Source organism: Urocitellus parryii, chromosome 7 (genome assembly GCF_045843805.1).
Source record: "Urocitellus parryii isolate mUroPar1 chromosome 7, mUroPar1.hap1, whole genome shotgun sequence".
Classification (NCBI taxonomy): Eukaryota; Metazoa; Chordata; class Mammalia; order Rodentia; family Sciuridae; genus Urocitellus; species Urocitellus parryii.
The window spans coordinates 25,912,675-25,936,675 of record NC_135537.1 but is presented as its reverse complement, the minus strand read 5'-3'; the positions used below and the strand labels follow the sequence as shown (position 1 = coordinate 25,936,675).

Below are 24,001 nucleotides of genomic sequence, written 5' to 3'. Positions count from 1 at the left end.
TCATTAATCCAAAAAGGTTTTAAGAAACATATAAATAGATATTTAAAAAATTAAAATTTCTCAAATATTTACCTTTAAGCAAAAATTTCCAGATAATTTTATAGATAGGATCTTAGCTTAAAAGACATGTAACTTTTATGCTATTTGAACTATCTACAGAACTGACAAATTTCCTGAATCATTCTGTTATACTACCAAAGCTATTCAAACACACATTTTATAGAACCAGCCCAAAAGAAACTATAGCCCAAGTGTGCAAATTTGGGGAAACTGAGTAACTGGGTAATGACAATATTTTTATATATATTTTAATTTTTTTTCTGATTTATTATATATGACAGCAGAATGCATTTCAAGTCATATTACACATAAAGAACATATTTTTTATATATCTGGTATATACAACGTAGAGTAGTGAAACTATTTCTAACAAAAATTTCAAGTCGTTTTACTGTGGAAGTCAAAAAACTATTTTCAAATGAGTAGAAGATAAATGTACAAGAATTGTTATGAAAATTTTGAAGTATAAAAGTAGTAGCAAAGAGTTTTGGTTATAAGATTTTTTTTAATTAAAGAAAACCCCAAAATAGTGACAATAGAAAACAATATTTTAGTAGAAAAAATTAGTTAAATATATTAAAGTATATGTGAAATCTTTGTGATATTCAGTTCTTCTGGAAAATCATGATCTAATAATAATGTTGTTGGTGCAATAATGTTTACGTCTAGAAGAAAACATCAATCAAAATACAAAAAATAAATTACAGATGGATTAAAGTATGAATTTTTTTGTGGGTGGGAGAAATAAGGAAATACATTGTAACTCTGACAAAAAATCTTTTAAAATGCACATGACATACACAAATCCACATGCCATTTTTAAGAAATAGCAGTATAAATTAGAACAAAAACAAGGGGAAAACTGGGTATGAAAAATTGTGTAGGATAAATATAGACTAGATGAAAATGTTTACAATGTATATGATAAACTAAGTGTTAATATTCTTTATGTGTAAAAAGTACCTACAATTTGATAAGAATAAAAAGATAACCAAAAAGAAAATTGATCAAGGGTAAACAAAGTTACGTTGTATATCAGTCACAATACACTATGTTGCTCCATGAGTAAATTGATTCAGAAACCATAGAGGCTTAACAAAACAGGCTTTTTTTCTTGCTCACGTTATATATACCATACAGTCAGGGAAGATGGATGTGGAGGGGAGCTTTTGGGTATAAATCCATCTTATTTCAGCATGTGTCCTAATTATTAAAATTCTTGGATTAGGACAAAATAACAGAATGTGTTAGCTCTGCAATGAAGCACAGGGACTCTGATTTCACTTTAAATCATAAAAATTAAGAAGTCTAAATATTTAACAAAAATAAACATCTTTAATGAAAATGTTCCATTTTAAAATTGTAGGTCATTCCATAAAACCAGATGGCATCATCAAAATCTTACACTTTGGCTATGTACTTTGAGAGTTATTTCAAAATTTAATGTCTAAATAAATTAAAATGTATGCTAAAATTTATGGAAATAATATAAAGTGTTTTAAACACAACAGTTAAAATTACAGAATTTAGAGTCTCATTATTACCTACTAGATAAGTGATAGAAACAAATTACCTAACCTAATGTCCTGGATTTCTTCATCTCTTCAGTAGAGATGATATTATTACCTATCATTGGGTTATTGTAGTGATTAAATGAAACCTTGCATGTGCTTACAAAATCACATTGCATGGGTTACCCCTCATAGGTGTTCGCTATTAAAACTATGTTGTTGAGGATATATGTTTTCATACAACAGAAAGTTAAACTGTTATAATGTCTAATTTCTAAAAAGAGGAGGTATCACTTTTAGAACTCTATAAAGACTAAGGGTTTTTCCTTTTCAGACTTTCCATGGATTTTCAATTGAAAAATACCATGTAACAACATAGTCACCTCCTATTGGAAATTGGGCGGTTTTTGTCATAGTGTGTGTACATATGTGCATGCACGTGCATGTGAATTTTTTTTTATGTGTAGCAAGTGAGACAATGGGAATCCAGTTTAATTCAATCTTTTGGTGCCTTATGCTCTTCACACTGACTAGGACCTCAAGTTTCTGCTTCTCAAAAAACTCTAAATCATCTAGAATATAATGTTTCATAATGGAAAAAAAAAACTAGTCAACAAGCTTAGAATTGCAGCTATATTCTACAGGCAGTTAATGATCTATTGTTAATTTTCACTCATCCATTCACATTTGCCCCAAATAAGGGATGGGATGTAGCTCAGTGGTAGAGCAAATGCTTACCACGCATGAAGCTCTGAGTTCAATCCTCAGAACCCCCCAAAACAAGCCAAAAAAACAAGTATTTCAGAAATATTTATTGATTGATTACTATGTTATGCATTGCAATAAGTTCTGGGAATATAACAGCGAACAAAGTAAGACTAAACTTTCTATCATCGTTGTGCTTACATCCTAGTCATTTTTCCCATCTGAGAAAATGAGTAATAATTTCTAGCCTCATGAAATCTTAATGAGATTTAATGAGTTAATGAAGACAAAATGGTTGTGATATACAAAGCTGTAGCAATTGTTATTTATGTCTTTAATGTTCCTTAGACTTTCTAAGATGAAGATGAGAATACATGCAAAAAGTAGTGCAGTGTTAATGGATGCTAATGCATTTATTGGAAACACTAGCTTCCTTTCTGGTTAATGTGGATTTGCATAATGACAATATAAAAACAAGCAAACAAAACAAATATCTTTAAGGGAAATGGTTCAAGGTGGATAGTGAGGTTATTCTTCGATTTCAGTAGGAACATAAAGTGTCACACCTTGTATCACAGTTATGGCAAACACACAAATCTCCTATAAATCAGGATTGACTTATTGTACTCAACATAAATGTTACTGATTTTAACAAGCTACAGATATTATTAACTTTTCCAGATTCTGGTGGTATTTTATTCACTTTTTCTATTGGATACTGTAATCAGGACTCCACCATGCACAAGATAAACATTAAATTAATCCTAACTAAATAAAACTTAAACTAAAATAAAAGACTTATCTTGATTTATGCCGTTTGCTTTTTTCTTACACTTTGAAACAGATACCATGAAATAACATAGAAAAGCATATAGATAATATCACAGACTAAAGCTGAGATTCTAAAAGTTAATGATAACCAGATAGTTATAAATTATTTTATATTTATAGATAATTTTTCTTTCTCAGTCTATTATAACTACAGACCAATCTTTAAAAAAATTGTTATTTGGATTCCTATGTGTCTTCTTACAGTTATAGAGAATGAGAACCAGTCTGAAGATCGACAGTAAAAACCTTCCCATCCACATTTCAACAACTTTTAACCTCTTCTTCTATTTTGGTTTTCTAAGAGAAGATTTTATTTACTCTCTTAATTTCTTTAACGTCCAGTTTCAAAAACTCTGTTTTAAGTAATTAGCAAAATATAACAAAACATATTGTAAAAATCAAAATTTATATATTTTAGTAACTACATTTGATTAAAAATTTAAAATTTTTTATCAAATCTAGTTACTTAAAAATTTAATAATCTATGCAATAAAATATATGATTAATTTAGAGGAGATATACTATCTCATGTGAAATTTAAAGATGACAAAATAGAAGATATCTTTAGATCAGATATAAAAAAAATTTTAGCAGGTGTTCCATCTAAAAAACCAACACACCACTCAAGAGAGAGCAAGGTAATTATGAAAATTATTTTTAGTAGGTGAAGTTGCTGAAGATATCTGCACATCAAATTTTGAAACTTCTCAAAATGAACCTTGACTCAACTTTGCGCCATGTTTGAAATTATGGAAAATGCAAAATAAAAATTTTACAGTAGGAAGAAAATAAAGGTAAACTAAAGCTGTTAGAACATATTTTACCTTATATTAACATATATGTGTTAATATAAGGTAAAAATCCTTCTTACAGTTTAATTGAACATACAATTATGATGACAGAAAAGGGATATTTGTTATGCACATACAAAGACAAGAAAGTTTATTTCCTGTCTGCTTATATAGTACATGTGATACAGAGTGTATATATATATATATGATGGGTAGAGAGTAACAGTGCCACAGAATAGGAAATATGATTTTTTTTCTTAAAAGTATCAATACCTGACACTTATGCTGATCCTTGGGATTTTTTAAAAATTACTTTTGCTAAAAACTGAGCAGAAAGAATAAAATAATGCCTCATTGTGACACTTCACAATGTACTTCCAGCTCTTGAACTGTTGAGGGGCTGTATAAATATCAATAAAGCTCCCCTGCTACTACAAACTAATCAAGAGTTTTAATATCTATGTTTCTTGTTGAAGTATTGCTATTAATGATTAATATAGGTTCTAAGGTTTATACTACTATAGATTTTCTGAGAGGTAACCCTCAGGGTGAAAAATAATAAAAATAAAAGAAATGTAAGAAGGCAAAATACACTTGGGCTTTTAGAGGGACAAGGGAAGAGAAAAAAAATCAAGTAGATAGTTAATAAAATAAGAGGACTATTCTTCAATTTCATAACCTTGTTTTATTTACTGGGAGTAGAGATGGATTTTAAATGGAGGAGGAATATATTTAAAATATATATATTTACAGTGAGCCTAAGTATTTTTTAAAACCAACATTCACACAGATCTCCTGAGGTTTTCAAGTTAATGTAGTACAAATTTAGTCACAAATAAAATATACAGAATGAATGTGTCCTGTCTCCCTGACAACATCATGCATTCAGCTCAGTGTACCCAGACACAAAGGCATGGCAGTGGTTGAAAGAAGAAACTCTGATTAAAAATTATTATTATGCAATAAGATAATTTTTCAATAGCCCTTGTTTGATAGGGAATAATTTTTACTATGATAGAAGTAATAAATTCAAGCCACATAATAGTCTGATGGATCTTTTACATTTTCCTTTTTTAAATAATAGATTTTAATTGAATTTATTAATATTTACATATTTTTCCATCAGAAATATAAATTTGCATTTCTAAAATGTATATATACTGAATTTAATCAAGTTTTGACACATGTCAAAGATATTTATAATTTCATAAGGCTTATAACTATCTCTTAATAATTAAACTAGAACAAAGGATCTTATAATTAACATAGAATTAATCATTCATTAATCTATATTTCCATCAAGTCATGGGATGGGCAGCAAAAATTGTGGTCTGGGATTTACACAGGAGTTAATAAACTCAATACTATGACCATGTATTTGATATGACAGAATTACTAGTGGATTTAAGAAAATAATATACTGGAATATTTGGGGATTGAAGTCCTTTTCTGTTACAGTGAAGTATTTAATAGGCGTTTTACCCAGCAATTATTTAGAGTATAAAATTGCATGTTCTATTCAAGAAAAGGCTAGCAGTCTGGAGTGACTGAATCACAGGAGTAGTATAATCAACAGGGAGAGAGGTATGGAATGCTAAATAGACACATTTTAAAGAGAAAACAATTTTATTTAAACATAATCAGGATCAATATCTATAGTTAAAGAGGGAATTATTTTGTTGGAATGTATTTTTATTTGTTTTATGGAAAACTTTTTAACATTGTAGAGGCAATTAAACTTGAAATGTAAAAGTATTCTCTGTTGGTATTAAGATATTTCCCACAGGAATAGTTCATCATTACCTTTGTAGTTAACCTTGAAGCCAACAGATCCAACACTTTCATCTGTTTGAAGGTGCAGCCACATTTGGCTACTCATGCTCACTATAAGGTCTGGTACAAAGCTTCCAGTCAACCTACAAAAGAGAAACAAAGAGGGGAGAGTTGGGTTATTAACACATTTTTCTGCATGAAAATTATGAGATGGATATGTATCTCATTACTTTCTTTGCTAGGAAAAAAAACTGTCAGATAAATTTACAGGTCTATGTGTTGATGTAACAGAAAAGACAAATTACACAACTTAGTGATCAAGGTTTATCATTAAAAATACCATTTTATATGTTTTACTAGTTAGATCTTTAATATCCCTGAGGCAAGATTACTAAATTTTAGACTATCAGAGAATCTTATACTTTCTTTTGAACAAAAAGGAAAAAAAAAACTATATATAAAAATCTTCAAGTACTTTTTAACACCAAGAATGTATCTGATTTTAAATACTAAAGTTTCACAGAGTTTTGTTTTAAAAACTGTGAAAAATATTAAAATACTGTGCAAAAGAAAAATCACAGGCAATATAATCTAGCCCTTTGCAATACTGATGTGATATAACAGAGATTAAATTTATATTACTTACACTATACCCTAGATAATGGCTACATTATGGTTAAACCATATCATATGTTTTTTTTTGTAAATAAAATTATTTATATTTAAAGAACATGCTATTAGTTTGAAGCAGTATAACTGAATCCAAGCATTAATAAATTTTCATTTACTAATGCATGATTTTGTACCATAAGGAGGGAAATTACTTTTTGTTTCCTGGCATCATTAATGTTGTAGTCACATGTATGAACTGAAGCCAAGGGTCAGAAACAGAATGAAAGCAAATGAGAAAATAAGACATTGGAGGGAAAAGTCTGTGAAGAATAAAAAGGAAAAAAAAATGGTCTCACTTCAGAGTAATTGTACATATCAATTGAGGATTGTAAAGTTCATACTAAAAGGGTAAGTTTGTTAAACATTTGCCTACTAAATTTCCAAAGCCACAAAGAGAGCTTAAAATTGCATCAGGAAAGAAGATATAAAGTTTTCTTTCATAATAATAAAAAAAGACATCCTATGACAGTATTAAAAAAATAAAATAACTGTCCCCTGGATAGTGGCAACACTATAGTTAACCAGTAGAAGGCAGCATGGATGACCATAACAGCAAAATGCCCCTTTTGGTAAGGCAGCCACCAAAACTGTAAAAATGACGTAAAATAAATAAATAAATAAAACAAAAAACTGTATTAGCTGTATGGCTATATCACAGTGTCTGTTGTTACACAATCTAGGAATTTAAGAGAAAGAAATTAAAGTATGATTTAATTTTGGGATTATACATGATATAGAGGAACATTAAAAGATATCAAGATCCTATAAGAGATTATGAAATCTTAGATTATATTAATTTTGTCTGTCAAAAAAATTAAAACTGTCATAATTAAAAACCCACATCTATAGGCACATTTTTTATTGCTATATATATACATGATCTTTGAAACAGTTTAATTAAGCTTTGTGGCACATGCATTTTTAGTGTAGCCCTGGAATTTTGATGAGTTATAGGTACTGGTCTTAGGAGTTACAGTAAAGAGACAGATGCAGTTTCATGAGCAAGAATGAGAACTAAAGCTCAGAGGCCTGACAGAAAGTTATACTCATTACACAATGGGTATAAGAGCTTAAGTCTATAAAATGTACATCAGCTACATTATAGTGAACATGCCAACAATCTATTTCATAGTGAATTGTAAAAGTTGTTTTTCTGAGATAAATTAATTACTGCTGTTTACTACATTTTCTCATGACATACTCAACTCTGAATAATTTCTACAGCATGAAATCTCCAGAATAAGATTTTGTCAGTTCAGAAAGAACAATAAACCTATGTGGTCTTATTATCCTACCGACTCTGATTCTACCTAGTTACCTATTCATTGTTGGTGTAAAAGTATATTAAAATAAAAATAAGCAATTAAAATAAAAATTTCCCCTGCTATCAAAAAAGTAAATATAAACTCAACCTACTCCTTTTTAACATTTACTTTAGAAAACTGGAAATTATAAGTTCTCAGTTTCTTTCAAATATATGTAAATATTTTAAAAATTAAATGAGACTCTTTCCAATTTTGCATCAAAAGAATTTCTTTCTTGGAGGACTTGGAGCCATTTCTTCGAAAGGTGAACGTCAAGGAGGATGATACCCTGCCCAGTGTTTGTGGAGTTTAAGCTGAGGCACATTGCTCCATGAGTTAATTTCCTGGCTATCATAAAAAATGGAATTTTATTTTCCCTTTTTATAAAGACAAATAACATATATGTGTAATGTATTATATCTGACTGGCTTTATAAAAGAATAAGAATTATCTGTCTGTTTTGCAATCTCCTTAGCCGATTCTGTACGATGCACACCACAGTCTGGTTTAATCCTTGTTCAATAGAAAAGCTGTTTCTACACTCATTTGTATATTTTGTGGAAAGGATTCATTTCCTTGGTAGGTGAGTTTGTTTTTAATTATATTTTCTTAACACTGGGTATATCATTTAAAACCCCGCTCTTTGTTTTGTACGAACTCTCAATGATTAATTCTTCTTGGAATCCTTGCAAAGGCCTTGATTTGGACAAATGGCAGGATCCACTTGCATTGGACAACTTTATATTCAAACTCCAGCCACTATCAGAGTCTTAGGTCATTTCCATAAGATTCACAAATGATTCATCAAATGATTATAATGTGCTTTTAATACCCTTTTTGGGAAATTATTCTATGTGAATTAAAAAAAAAACACTTAAATTCCCCAAAGCCAAATGCTGATATTAAAAAAAAAATGCTGATATAAGGAGGCTGATTCATAGTGGGATAGGGAGAGGGAGCATGGGAGGAATAGACAAACTCTAGATAGGGAAGAGGGGTTGGTGAGGTGAAGGGAGGGGTGATGGGGTTAGAAATGTTGGTGGAATGTGATGGACATTATTATTCAAAGAATATGTATGAAAACATGAATTGGTGTGAATATATTTTGTTTACAACCAGAGATATGAAAAATTGTGCTCTATATGTGTAATAAGAATTATAATGCATTCTGATGTCATATATAAATAAAAAAAGAAAAAAATTAAGAAAGAAAAAAACTGCTGGTAGCAGGCCTTCCCTGGCCCCTGGGGCCCAGCCCCCAGTTCCTTGTTCTGCATGTCAAAGTGGCCAGCTCACAAGGCCATGGCGTGGACTTGCGGTTTTCCTGTTTATCCGCCTGAGACATATGTGCTCCACGGGAATGTCTTGACCTTTTCTGCTCTGGTGAACTTCCTGATAAGGGAAGTTTCGGTATCTAACAATGGCAGATGTCCAACCAAATTTCTCCCCTCTCCCTCCCTCTTTTGGGTAACTTTCCACTTCTGCTGCTTGGGGTATAAAAGGAGATGATGTTAGTAATAAAGGGGTGACTCCTGGATGAAGAACCTTGGTGTCCTGTGTACTTCTTAACCTCGCCGTCCCTCGCCGGACTCGGCTCTCTTAGCCAGACGCGGCAAAAAAACACGTCTTTAATACACATTTATTTACAGGCTTAGTAACCTCAGTGTGCATTATTCAAAATGCATTGTAATGTTCCTAGTTTGTCACTTCCCATTAGAGTAAAATACCTAAATAAATGAACTCAGAAATCTTCCTCCAGCATGAAATAAAAGATGGAATCTATTAAATTTATGTTAGGCTCTATACCTGATTTTCCTTATAAACTGTAAAGTATATAGTGGCATCCATTAGAGATAAAAACTACAGTACTACATTCCAACAGTTTTTTGGTATCATACACATATGTAACTTTCATTTTAAATGAAAATGCATTTAATATTCTCTCTTCTAGCACAATGCTATCAAATATTACACATATATTTATTTGGAAGTATATACAATTCACTAAGAATGATGATGGCTTGAAAAATAGTTTTAAAATAACAAAACAACAATCTTGAAACATCACTATATATCATTTCAGAAGGTAGGTCAACATCCTATAAGAAAAATACTTTATATAGTTTCAAAAGTCCAAATATTTAAAGAACAATAGCATGAAAAAACACATAAATGTTAGAAATTTATGTAACTAGTTAATAATTGTAGCTTTAATTTCATTTATAAACATGGGGCTCAGAAGTTCTAATTACTAATCAATTCAATGGCATAAATTACTTCAAAGGCATAATAAATGTATTCTTTATAGTTATTATTATATCTACAAATGGATTTGTATACAAAGATATGTTTATAGAAAACTGAATTTGGTGACTAAGATTGCAGCACACATATCTTTGTATTAATATATGGATATTTTTCATCGTTGATATTTAGCACTCTAACAATTAACTGATTATAATATTTAGTATTTGTGGGAGGAAATTCAGCTTATTTGGGTACTAGTCCTATATTTTGTCCTAATTTATTATTTTGTAACCAAATTTGAATTGCTTAACACAGTAAATATATTCCTGAGTAAGAAGGAAAGAAAATAAAGTATTTTAAAATTTATTTTAGTCAATCCAATTCAAGTAACAACAAATACACAATATATAAAAGAAACGAAAGCAAAACAGAAGCAAATTGTTTTTTTTCCAGTGATAATCAGTATTTTCACAATAGACAGATGTAGCAACAATCACAGTGAATAAAGAAGACCCACAAGGAATAAACTATCTTCTAAGATTAATAACTGATAGTTGATAATCACAAAGTCACAGAGACTATTTTCATGCTGTAGCCTAAAGTCATTCTGAGTTCCAAAAATATGTATTTATTATTGCACAGTGACAGATAATTTGAAAGACTACATGTCCAATCTTGTCCACGTGATAAAAATTATTGCTGCTCTCACTTTGATCATTTTCCATGATGTAGTATGAAATGCTATGGTAGATCGACAAGCTCTAAGGCTCATGGCATGTTCATGCTAATGACTGCAAGATTTCCTTTTTGCTGAGTCTACATAGTTATGTCTTGGTACAGAAAAAAAGTACCCTCTATGATTATAATTCATGTTAACATAACAATGTTAACACAAATCTCTGTGTTAGATATTTGGGGCAATATAAGATAGGTAGAAGTGGGTCACATAATGAATATGTGTGTATTGAACAGTATTATGCATGTGTGCATGCACATGTATATGTACAGCAGAAAGAGAAAGTAGGGATTTGTAGAAGAGATATTGTTTTGTTGTTTTTACTCTTGCATAATGGGTGAAGTATCTTTTTGACCAGCCAATTCTTCAAATCTTTTTTTACTGTGGATATCAATCTTTAAAAATATATCGTTTTTGCTAAATCTAGAATATTTTTTCATTTGCTCATGGTGTTTTATGGCATTCAGTAAAGTCAAGAGCAAAGCTGGAAAGATGAAATTCCCTGGATGTAGGGGAGTTTGTTCAAAGCAAATATCATGTACCTAGAATGATAACAAAATGAGTAGAGATTTTGAAATAATAAATTGTTGAGTAATTAGAAAAAGATAATGTCTTGTCAAAGATCTAAGAACAATAATAGTAATAGTAAATACTTATCTATTATAAGCCCAATGAAAATAGAACTTTTTTCATTTTGAAAATAGTTCATTATTCATTAAAATATTATTAAAATAAAAATATTTGTTATAAAATTTATGTTAACTCAGAAATATGTATATTTAATAGAAAAGAAAGAGTTTCCAGGGAAGAATAATGATAGTTAATTCTAACATGTTTCTGAGAATGAGATTTTATAATGTCACAATTGTTCTTGAAGAATGTATAAAGAATCACATTCATATAATCAGACTAAATTTTTCACCATCTATTCAAACATAATGTTATCCAACATTACTGCATACTCACAATATTTCTAGAGGTATCCTAAGAACAGAAGACAATTTTTAATCTTTTATTTCACTAGTTTTCACTTCATTAATCTTTACAGTGCTACCATGAACCTGATAGTGAAACATGCAGGGAAAAAAAAAAAAAACAACTTCCTAGTCTGCTGCTATACAAATGAGAAGGGTGCATTAATAAACAAATTTCTTCCCTCCATGTTGGTGAAATAAGGGTTGAAAGTAACCTCAATGTCAGTAATATACCATCATCACTCTTAGATCTATAAATTACATTCATTTTCTCTATTGAATGAATTTATATGTAAGTATGAAAATGAACATGGGAAACAATTTGTGAAAATGTTGAAGTGTTTTGATAGCTTTAAAAGGTAATAATGTGATTGTTCAAATCCATTACCAGAATTACTATCAGATAACCACATGCATATTCTGATTTCTATGGACCGTTGTCATCACACTGCCATAGAATTGCTAGAAATGAAAAATGTTATTTAAAACTGGGGGAAAAATTCTCCAAGTAACTCCATCCAAATAAAAATGAAACAAAGAGCAAGGAGAGAGAAAGCATACAAATGGGCCATAGATATTTCACAACAAATAACAGAAAAAAACAAGTGTGAAAACTGCAAGTTTAAATTTGCATTATTTTAGGAATTTTCATTTGATAAAACAATATAGAGAATTTAGTAATAGATGTGATGTGCAATTACAGTATTTTCTCTATTGTAAAATAATTCCATTTCTCATAACTTGGTCATAATTATTTCTTTGTACTTAATGAAAAATTATTATTTAGGATGTATTTAAGAAAATGTTTCATATTTTCTTCTTTAGAGAAAGTATATCACCTATTACACATGTTATAACTTTATGAACTACTTTCCATGGAATAGAATAAATCACTTATTTTACTTTTTAGAGCCTAAGTATTTAAAGAAATGGAATTGCTTAATTCAATACTGGGTCTGAATAAAATAAGCTTTATGTTTCATCAGGTTAAATATGTATCAAAGTGATGCACCCTATGTTACTGATGCTATAAAAATGCATTTCTATTTTTTCTTTTAAAATGTTTTTTAGTTGTAGATGGCCACAAGACCCTTATTTTAATTATTTATTTTTATGTAGTGCCAAGGAAGTAATCCGGTGCCTCACACTTGCCAGGCACATTAAGACAGGGACTAATTGAGTTGCTTAGTACTTCACTTTTGTTTATTTTTAAGAGATTGGGTCTTGCTATATTTTCCTGGCTGTTCTCAAATTCTCAGACTAAAGCAATCTTTATTCTTCAACCTCACAAGTAGTCGGGACAACCAGCACATGATACCACGCCTGGCTTAAATCCATTTTTTAAAAATGTTTTTGGTGCCCCAAATTAGTTCTAGCACATGGACCAAACCTATGAGTACACAAAAAGAATCCACAGATGAGTAAAAAGATTGCTGAATAAATACGTTTAGATGGAGACTATTGTTTCCTGTTATAAAAGCATTACTTAGAATAAATTTCCTTCAATTATAGTTTTAAATAAGTTCATGAAAATTTATCAAGTTCTTAAACATCATAAAATATGGGCTGTTTCCCTGATTCTTTCCCTGTAGTGTGCCTTGCTCTGACTTTTCTCTAGCCCAGCTCTTGTCAGGAATATACCTTCCTGATGAGACTCTACATCTCTCACACCACTCTCTTACAAAATCCTATACTAGTTTACAGACCTTAGTGTCTGTAATTGGGAGTAAAACTTTAAAAAACTGAAATTGGAAGTAAAACTTTAAAACTTCTAGAGCAATTTGATAGAGTAATTTTGGTCTCAGGAAATTCATAATAAAAAATTAACAGAAAAAAATAATAGAACCATATTTATCTGTTTTTATTTCATTTAATATAAAAAATAACAACCATATTTATCTGTTTTTATTTCATTTTTCTTCATATTACTAGTTATCAGTTCCAGCGAAATTGGGGCTCAAACCAAATCTATTTTACTTTTTGTTTGTGGAGCACTATTGTAAAATACTTAGGTATCTTGAATCCCAGAATTTCCTGCTTCTTGGACTTGCATGGGCCTCTTTTCCAGTTTCCTATTGACAGCCCCAGAACATACAACCTATGTGTGCCCCTACATCCAAGGCATGGTCTTTATAGCTGGTGTGGGCATTTTTAATGTGCAGGCTGAGATGTCCCCATTTATTTCATCTATTAAAGATGAAGCTGAGGTTGAGGAATGAGCTTGGCCAGTTGCAGACTGGGGCCAGACTTCCCAATGCCTCTATATGCCAAAAAGGAAGGCTGTTATAAAAGTGATTTGTCAAGGTAGGAGGATGGAACTTATTGCATTTAATAGTTTTTAGCTTGATATAGAAATTGCAATATGTAGACATGTAAGTTTCCATATGAATTCTAGCTCTAGGCCTTCCAAGTGTCCTGGGTGGGCCTATCATTGAGAAAGCTAAACTTATTAAGAAATATGCTTCAGGTTTACTAAAATTTACATCAGCTTCTTTGGTGGATACAAATCCAGTAAGTTCTCATATCACAGAGTCTTAGAGTTCAAAGGAACTTTTGATCTAATTCAAAGTCTGTAAAATCTGTTGGCTAGTCAGCTTGCTTCTATTTGAACACCTCTAGAATATAGACACTAGCAAAGTTCTGCTGTAGTAATCCTTAATCAAGGAAAAAATATATTTTCAGAAAAGTTAAATTTTGTTTCTGACGGGAAAAAAAAAAAACAAGTTTCTGAGGGAGAAAAGCAAGGGAAACATGTTCCTTGGTTGTAGACGGAAGAATGCAGGACAAAATTTGGAATCATATAGATTTTTCACAATTATTTTGATTTCTCAGAATGAAAGAAATATAACAAGTGACAAAGTACATATGCTGCACAAACTGACAATATGAAAGTGGTAATATGAGAATAGGAAAAATATAACACCGTTTCCTTTCCTAAAAGCAGCAGAAGAAACAAGTTCCAACTCTAAGATAGCTTTTTCTACTTGACTGCTCAACTGGGATATGAGTGCTTCATTTATATATATATATATATATATATATATATATATATATATAAATATATATATACACACACACACATATGTATATATACAAAATTATATACATAATTGTATATATATTAAATATTAATATGTATAATTACAATAAGGTTTGGATCTAAATAGACTTATCTGTATATGTTACTTTCATACTCATGAATATTTAAATGATACATTATTTCTTCTTTCTCTTTCCCAGCTCTCTCACACTTTCCCTAATATATATATATATATATATATATATATATATATATAGAGAGAGAGAGAGAGAGAGAGAGAGAGAGAGAGCGCTTCCTATATATATATATATATGTGTGTGTGTGTGTGTGTGTGTGTGTGTGTGTATTCCTTCATTGATTTTATATTGACTAAATAACCTTAGCCTCATCTTCTTTTTCTTCAAAAAATCATTTGTAGGCCTATTTCTTTTATTTAATTATGACATGCATCTTGCTTCATCTGCTACTTGATCTCATTCATTTGATATGAGATTCTTAAAATTCAACCCACTCCTGTCCTCCAATATGAAAGAAAATACAGACATCTTCTGTACTTGATATTGAGAACTTTCAGGATGACAAAACCACAAATAAAATATTTAGTAGATTTTTTGAAGCAATTGAGGTCAACTAAGAATAGTTTCAAAACTCTCTAAGAAGTAGGTATGAAGAAAGTAAAAGACTGTGGTGTGTTTATACAGAGGTTCTTTTGATTAAGGAAGAATGTAGTTGTTAGATAATGAACAGCTATATTTAAAATATATAGGGATTTTCCTCTATGTAGAACTTACATAGTAAAGACTATTGCACTAATTTTGAGTTCTGTACAAATATTAATATGTATAATTACAATAAGGTTTGGATCAAAATAGACTTATCTGTATATGTTACTTTCATAGTCATGAATATTTAAATATGATAGATTATTTCTTCTTTCTCTTTCCTAGCTCTTCCATACTTTCCCTAAGGGGCCAATTTAAATCTATTGAATGAATAGTCTAAAAGGTAATGGTCACAGAATGAAGCTTTAATTTTTAATTGTCTCCTGGAGATGCAGTACTCATTGGAAGAATGTGATGGTGTCAGCAAAGATATTTGGTACTTGGTATTCAAATAAGAATTAATATTCATTCTATGTCACTAATACAATAATTGGTTCTAAAAAAGAATACCAACTGACATATCAGAATTCACACTGTCTTTATAACTTTTCTTACATTGGAATAGGATAATATGAATGGCTCAAACACATTTTTATTTATGTGGTTTTTTTTAGATCCAAGATTGTTAAAGATGACTGCTTAATCCCAATAAATGTATGTTATTATTTTTTGCCAGTTCTAGTGGTTGAATATTTAAAGTAATTCTGATATCCTTCTTACTAGAATTCTGTAAAGATGCATGACTTTATAATATTTATACCTCCAATTACATGATATTTAGCTCAAAGATTTTTTTGTCAAAGGTTATGGCTAAGGATTACATAGAATCTATATTGTGGGCTGTTAATTACACAAGAAGATATCTAATATTTAATCCAATGCTGAAACACTTTATTTTATACTAGATATATGAATCTTGAGAAATACTTTTTTTAGTTAATTGACTAGTCAGCCTGCCTCTTCCTGTTCATATTTTAAAGAATCTACATTTGAATTCCAGACCATTATGTTAAGTAGAAAAAGGGAAACATGTCCCATTTTATATGCATTTTAAAATCTCATATCTAAAGTACACATGGTGGACTCTGGAAACACCTAGAAAAAGATATTTCAAATGTTTGATGATCAGTCACCAAATTTGGTGCACATTATTAAGTTCAACAAACTTCAACTTTTAAAAAAATTTTTAAATTTATTTGTTCTAATTAGTTATACATGACACTAGAATGCATTTTGACACATCATACATAAATGGAGTATAACTTTTCATTCTTTAGTTTGTACATGATGTAGAGTTACACAGTAATCATAGGGTAATAATGTCTGACTTCATTCTACTATCATTTCTACTTCCATACCCCCTCCTTTCCCTTCATTCCCCTCTGTCTAATGCAAAGTACCTCTATTCTCCCCCTCCATATACACACTTATTACGAATTAGCATCTGCATATTAGAGAAAACATTTGGCCTTTGGTTCTTTGGCTTATTTTGCTTAGAATAATATTCTCCAGTTTCATCCATTTATCAGCAAATGCCATAATTTCATTATTTTTTAAGGCTGAGTAATATCCCATATATATATCACAGTTTGTTTATCCATTCATCTGTTTGAGGGCACCTAGGTTGATTCCATAGTTTAGCTATTGTGAATTGAATTGCTATAAATGTTGACGTGGCTGCATCACTGTAGTATGTTGATTTTAAGTCCTTTAGGTAACTGAGTATTGGGATAATTGTGTCAAATAGTAGTTTCATTCCAGGTTTTCTGAGGAATCTTCTTACTGCTCTCCATAGTGCTTGCACCAATTTGCAGGCCCAACAGCAATGTATGAGTGTACTTCTCCCCCACATATTTGCCAACATTTATTATTTCTTGTATTCTTGATAATTGCCATTCTTACTCAAGTGCAATGGAATCTCAGTGTAGTTTTGATTTATATTTCTCTAATTGCTAGAGATGTTGAGCATTTTTTCATATATTTGTTGAATGGCTGTATTTCTTCTGTGAGTTGTCTATTCAGTTCCTTAGCCTATTTATTGATTGGGTTATTTGTTTCTTTTGGTGTTAAGTGTTTTGAGTTCTTTATATATCCTGGAGATCAATGTGAGGTGTGTGGGCTCTTTCTTCACATCATTGATTGTTTCATTTGCTTTTTAGTTTGATTCCATCCTGTTTATTGATTCTTGATTTTAATTCTTGTGCTTTAGGAGTCTTATTAAGGAAATCATTTCCTAAGACAACAAGGTGGAGATTTGGGTCCACTTTTTCCTCTATTAGGTTCAGGGTCTCTGTTCTAGTGTCTAAGTCCTTGACACACTTTAAGTTGATTTTTGTGCAGTGTGAGAGATAAGGGTTTAATTTCATTTTGCTACATATGGATTTCCAGTTTTCCCAGCACCATTTATTGAGAAGGCTATATTTTCTCCAATGTATGTTTTCGGTGACTTTGTATACTGTGAGATAACGGTAATTATTTGGGTTTTTCTTTGTGTCTTCTATTCTATACCATTGGTCTATCTAACTGTTCTGGTACCAATACTATGCTGTTTTTGTTACTATTGCTCTGTAGTATAATTTAAGGTCTGGTATTGTAATGCCTCCTGCTTCACTCTTCTTGCTAAGGATTACTTTAGCTATTCTGGGTCTCTTATTTTTCAAAATGAACTTCATGATTACTTTTTCTATTTTTATGAAATATGCCATTGGGATTTCATAAATCTATATTAACACTTTTGGTAATATGGCCATTCTGACAATGTTAATTCTGCCTATCCAAGAGCATTGGTGATCTTTCCATCTACTAAGGTCTTCTTCTGTTTCTTTCTTTAGTGTTTTATAGTTTTCATTGTAGATATTTTTCACCTCTTTTGTTAGATTGATTCCAACAGTTTTTCAGGCTACTGTTAATGGGGTAAACAGAACTTCATATTTGGAAAACAAATTTATGCATAAAGCAATCTAAATATTGTGTTATATCAGGTGTCACATGCTAGCTTTAAGCCCAACCAGGGAATACAAAGAATCCTAAGTCAAAATGATAGTCTCTATGGAGAACCTATGCCTTCTAAGAGGGCAGAACACAATTTCAGAATTTTTTCCATGTGAATATCTAGGCCTAGTCTTAACAGTTTGTCAAAAGCAACTACAGATTCAAATTTTTATACAAAACTTTCAGTTTTTTTAAGCATTAAACTGACAAACAAAGCTAAAACCATTTAGACTGATCAGAAGTAGATCTATGGCTGATAATTTCTAATAGAGCTGCATTTAGCACAATGGAATCTAAGTTATCAGTTACAACACCACAAAGAGATATAGGAAGAACTGTAGATAATTTCTGGGAGGTATCAGCCCAATATGGCCACATCAGGCTTAACATAATAATAAAATGCTAATCATCAAAGGTGTTAAAAGTGAAGTTAAAAAAAGTTTGGTCACAGATTTGAACACATGGATCAAGCAAATAGTGGTTCTTTTGTCTATCACACCTTAGCATAGAATGAAATTCTAGTAGGCCAGAAAGAGGCAACAACCAAATTTTCTAGATCAATGATATCCATGTTACAGAGGAAGGGAAAAGGTTGAAGTTGAGGTCTAAAGGCAAGAAGAGTAGGGTTTTTTGGTTTTGTTTCTCTGGAAGACAAGAATTCAAAGGTAATAATATTGGGGACTATAATAATCTATATGCAATCATTGAACCTTTGGTTTTTATATAGGATTCTGGAACAATTGTAATTCACATCTTCTTTTAAAATTAAAAAGGGAAGAAAATGAAAGAGGAAAAAGGGAATAAAGAAAATTTGCTTACCTTCAGTCATTATATAATAAATATATACATAATAAGGGTATAAAAAGCCTATATAAGTAGTTCTCAAACTTTGGCATACATATGACTTATCTAATGAGTGCATCAAAATATGTATATTTGGGGTCTACATCCCAGAGATAATGATTCATTAAGAATAGTTCAGTGGTCTTGAAATCTGCATTTCTAAAAGTGCCCTAGATTATTGTGTATCATTAGTGATGCAAGGAGATTCTCCTTTGAGAAACATCAGGTTAGATAAGAAAAATCCCCTGTCAAACATTGAATTGACTGGCACCTTGATGTTGGATTTCCCAGTCTCTAGTATAAAGAAATAAATTAGAAATAAATTTTTATTGCTTATAAGCCATCAATTTAATGACTGCTGTTACAGCATACCAAACGGGCTAAGAAGATAAAGTGCCTGGACCTTCACTGAAGATGAAATAACAGATCATGTGTACACTGGTGATTATAACTAGACACTGTGCTTCTTGTTTATGGTAGTGGAAAGGATCAAAGTAAAAAACAATTTGAGAGAGACTGGGGCTGTGGCTCAGCTGTAGAGCACTTGCCTTGCATATATGAAGCACTGGGTTCAATCCTCAGCACCACATTAAAATAAATAAACAAAATAAAAGTGTTGTGTCTATTTACAAATATATATATATATATATATATATATATATATATATATATAGTGTATGAAAAGTTTCAAAAAATAATTTGAAACTATAATCTGATAAATACCTGATGGGTTAAGGCAAAAATGAAATATTGAAAACTTACACTTGAAGTACTGTCCTGGGGTCTCCAACTTCACCTCCATCACCAATTGTCAAGGTATCATAGCCAATCTCCAGATCAAATTCTTCAAAATTTATCTGTATAACCTAGCAACAAATAAAAATGCCTTGAACATAATGTATTATATAATGTAAACAGAAAAGAAAGCAATAACAAAAAATATTCAAAATATATGTCCGGATATATACAAATTTCACAGAATCGTAGCAAATCATGTCGGAGTATTCCTAAAGTTCAATCTTCATATTTCATGGCTTTTATTTGCTATATTAAAACTTCTTTACTAAGTTTTCAATGAAATGACATGGATTCTGTTCATGGAATACTCTTATTTGAAGCATCTGAAGCATGATTAATACAAATCTACTTTGAAAAGACTTTATAAAAAGTACATGTAGGTGGGGAATGGTTTTCTACACATTTGCATATATTTTGGAAAAACAATGTGCTATTTCCACTAAGTAGTAAAGCTTAAAATATGTTAGAGCTAAAAATGAATCTTGATGTTTACATTTAATGGTATCAGGTTTATTTTTGTGTATTCTTTAGTAACAAAATCCATCCCTCAAATATACTAAAATGTACTGGTAAAACTGGAAGCACATACTTTCAGAGAAACATTATACCATAATATATAATTTAAAATTAGTTTTTATTGAAATATATTCATGTATTTGTAAAAAGTTTATACATATCTGAAAAAATCAAATTTAATTACATTGCATTTATTAAGTACTATAATATAAAGAATAAGGTAATTAAGTATCAGTAGAGAAATTATATAAATACTGTTCCATATACATCATACCTTAAGCAAACAATGAATTATAATTAAGTATTATTCACAATTTGATAAAATATATGTCTGAAGTTAACAACATTACTTGAGAATAAATAAAAAATCTCTTTAGTAGTATTCATTACTATTTCTTTGTTATGTGAATTATTGAAAGATTTTATGAGCTGTATTTTTAAACAGGAATAAAAAAACAAGCTTTGAAGGTGCTTATTTCTTGTTTTTAAAATATTTTTTATATTAGCATTGACTAAAGCAATTTCTTTAATATAAATAACATATGTGAAAAAACTAAATTATGCATTTTATATGGTAATAATTTGTGTATTGTTTCTTCATTCTACTTAGAGTTGACTATAGATACTTTTAATTAATAATTGTCTGTCAATAGAGACGTAAGTTCCCCACCCCTTGCATTCATAAGCTACATGAGTACAAGCAATATTATAACTTTTCTTGTTCCAATTTTCAAGTGTATCTTGGTGATATACTTGATAAAGGTAATAATAAAGCTAAAAATCATTTTACAACCCTGTGCCATATGATTTTCCAAAATTGGTTTACCAATTCAGATATTCAAAATTGTAACATTAGATGTATTTATTTCTACCAATCTTGTGGGCACAAAAATCACCTTCTTTGCATTTTTCATTACTAATTGAGTTGTCTATCTTTTAATTGTGTTAACTTGTCATTTATGTTTTCTGTGACATGGTCATTTGTATTGTGGCAGTTGTTTTTATGTTTGTGTGCTGGTTATTGATTGCAAGGACTGCTTATATCCCAACATTTTCCCTATTACCACAGTCATTGTAAAGAATATTACTAAGACACAATGGGGTGAACAGATGAGGCTACTTATAATAAAAGTTTAATTTGTTTGCTCAGGAACTGCCTAACCACACAGATCTAAGACCAGTCTCTTTGTGCTCCCTTTGACTCAAATTACAACATTTGGTGTGGCTTATTAGTTGAGATAAGTTTTGTATATTCTGAAAACTAAACCTTTACATTAAATGTGTTACAGTAGCTTTTTCAATTTTTTATAATTCCCCCTCCCACTTTTTAATTGATCATTTAATAAAAAGAAATTATTAATTTTACCAAAGTAGAATCTACTAATCCACTATTTTATGAGTAGCAATTTTGTATTGCCTATGGCCCAAAGTTGAAAAGATATTTTCTTTAAAACTTTACTCTTTTGGGAATTGACTTTAAAAGAAATTGCAAAGGAAGTGTATGGTAGACGGATTACTAAAATGTCCCCTAAAATTCTAGTCCCCTGTGTAATGACCTATATAAGTCCCTCCCTTTGAATGTGGGCAGGGCCTATGAATATGATGGGACATTTAATCTTATGATTAGGCAACATTATACCGAAAAGGTGAAGGGATGTTATAGATGTAATTAAGTGCTTCAATCAGTTGACTTTCAGTTAATCAAAAGGGAAATTATCCTGGGAAGACCTGACTAATTCTGGGAAGGCTTTTAAAAGAAGGTCTGAAAGTGAGAAGCAAAATAAATTTAAAAAGGCACCCTCTTTTTGGTGGTGAAATGCATATTGCCACGTTATGGAGAGGCAAAAGTAGCAAGGATGGTGAGAGGCCTTCAGGATCTGAATTAGTCTTCAATCATAGTACTGAATTCTGCAATTCAGGATGTGAGCTCAAAAGAGGTCCCAGGTCTCAAATGAAACCATAGCTCTAGTTGACAACATGATTTCACCTTGGTAAGACCTTCAGAAGAAGTTCCAGCTAACCTGTGGTTGGTCTTCCTTCCTGTGGAAACTGTGAGATAATAAATTTATGTGGTTACAAACTGATAATTTTTGAGCATTTATTATGTAATGGTAGAAAACTAGCATACTATTCCTTTCATATTTTACCTCCAATATGAACAAAAAATTTTTCATTGAATAAGTAGTCCATCTTTCCCCAGGGATCTGTGTGTCAATCTCTAGCATAAACAAGATTCTATATATGAGCACAGTGGTTTTAAACTGTAGATTTTGTTCTCTTCTTTAATGTGTATGTCCTTGAACTACCACAAATTGGCTTAATATTCTCAGTATAAAGGAATATTTTACCAATCATATAAGTTAAGTCCTTCATTCAGCCCATTATCTTTTTCTTGGGCACTATTTTTACTAATTTTGGACCACTTCTATTTTATACATCATTTTGTACAATTCTTCAAAAATTACTTGGGACTTTTGATTGAAATTTCAATGCATTTATAGATTGATTTGGTGATAACTGACATTTTTACAATATTAAATTATCCAATAGATAAGCCTGGTTTATTTCTTTAGATCTATAAATATCTCTTAATAAAGTTTTATGTTTTTTCTGTGTTATTCTTTGAAAAACTTTTTTTCACTATTTTAAGTATCATATATTTTAATATTTTCAACTTATTTTCTTGTTAGAAACAAAATTTATTTTTGTATACTGATCTCATATCTAAGGAATTGAACAAAACTTAAAGCGTTCATGAATATTTTTAGTTTTCTTAGATAACAAGTATATTTTCAGTAAATAACAAGTTAGACTCTTCATAACTAACCTTATGCTTTATTTTCTTTATTCTAACTATTTGGATATCTGGTGCATTGTTTACTGGAATATGGTGATAGCTGACCTCACTAACCACTTATCATATAAAAGAGAATTCTTCTAATGTTTAACCAATAAGAATAATATTGAAGTAGATATACTTTATAAAGCTAAGAAAGTTTTATTCTGTTTCTTTTTATTAGTTTAGTATCAAAATTTTATTAGTATAATCAAATAAGTTGACAAGTATACACATTAATTTGTTTGGAAGATCTGTACATTTGAGAATACATTCCTGAAAGCTAAAGAGAGCTATCTTATAAAAACATCCAGGCCTTTTTTGAGGGAATGAGGGTTGACTGTTTAATATATTTTATAATTAGAGAACTAATCGGGCTGTTTTTTTTTTCTGAGTTAATTTAAGTTAGTTTTATTTTTCTAAAAATATTGCAATGCCATGCACGTTTTCAAATTCATTAAAAGTTACTTATTTTTCTATAGGTTCTTATCAGTTATACATGACCTACTCAATTTTAATTCCAGGATGGTCTGTATTTTTTTCCTGTTTTTCAGTTCTAATAGCATTAATGTATATTTTCTTTATTTTTTAAATTTAGGTAAATAGATAATAAAATTTGTAATTTTAACCATTTGAACGGCACATTTCAGTGGCATTAATTACATTTACAATGTTTTAAAACTATCTCTAATACCTATTTCTAAAAGTTTT

General features: G+C 30.3%; 1 protein-coding gene across 3 annotated transcripts in view; it reads right to left on the bottom strand.

The window, feature by feature from the left end:
* Nucleotides 1–24,001, bottom strand: part of Csmd3 (CUB and Sushi multiple domains 3) — a 1,110,517-nt gene that overhangs the window by 527,092 nt on the left and 559,424 nt on the right. For all 3 annotated transcript variants that reach the window (XM_026384530.2, XM_026384531.2, XM_026384532.2), the window contains 2 exons: nt 19,903–20,006; nt 5,702–5,814 (listed from right to left, as the gene is read on the bottom strand). In XM_026384530.2, the coding sequence (XP_026240315.2) occupies nt 5,702–5,814; nt 19,903–20,006 (217 nt within the window). The remainder of the gene's footprint in view (nt 1–5,701; nt 5,815–19,902; nt 20,007–24,001) is intronic.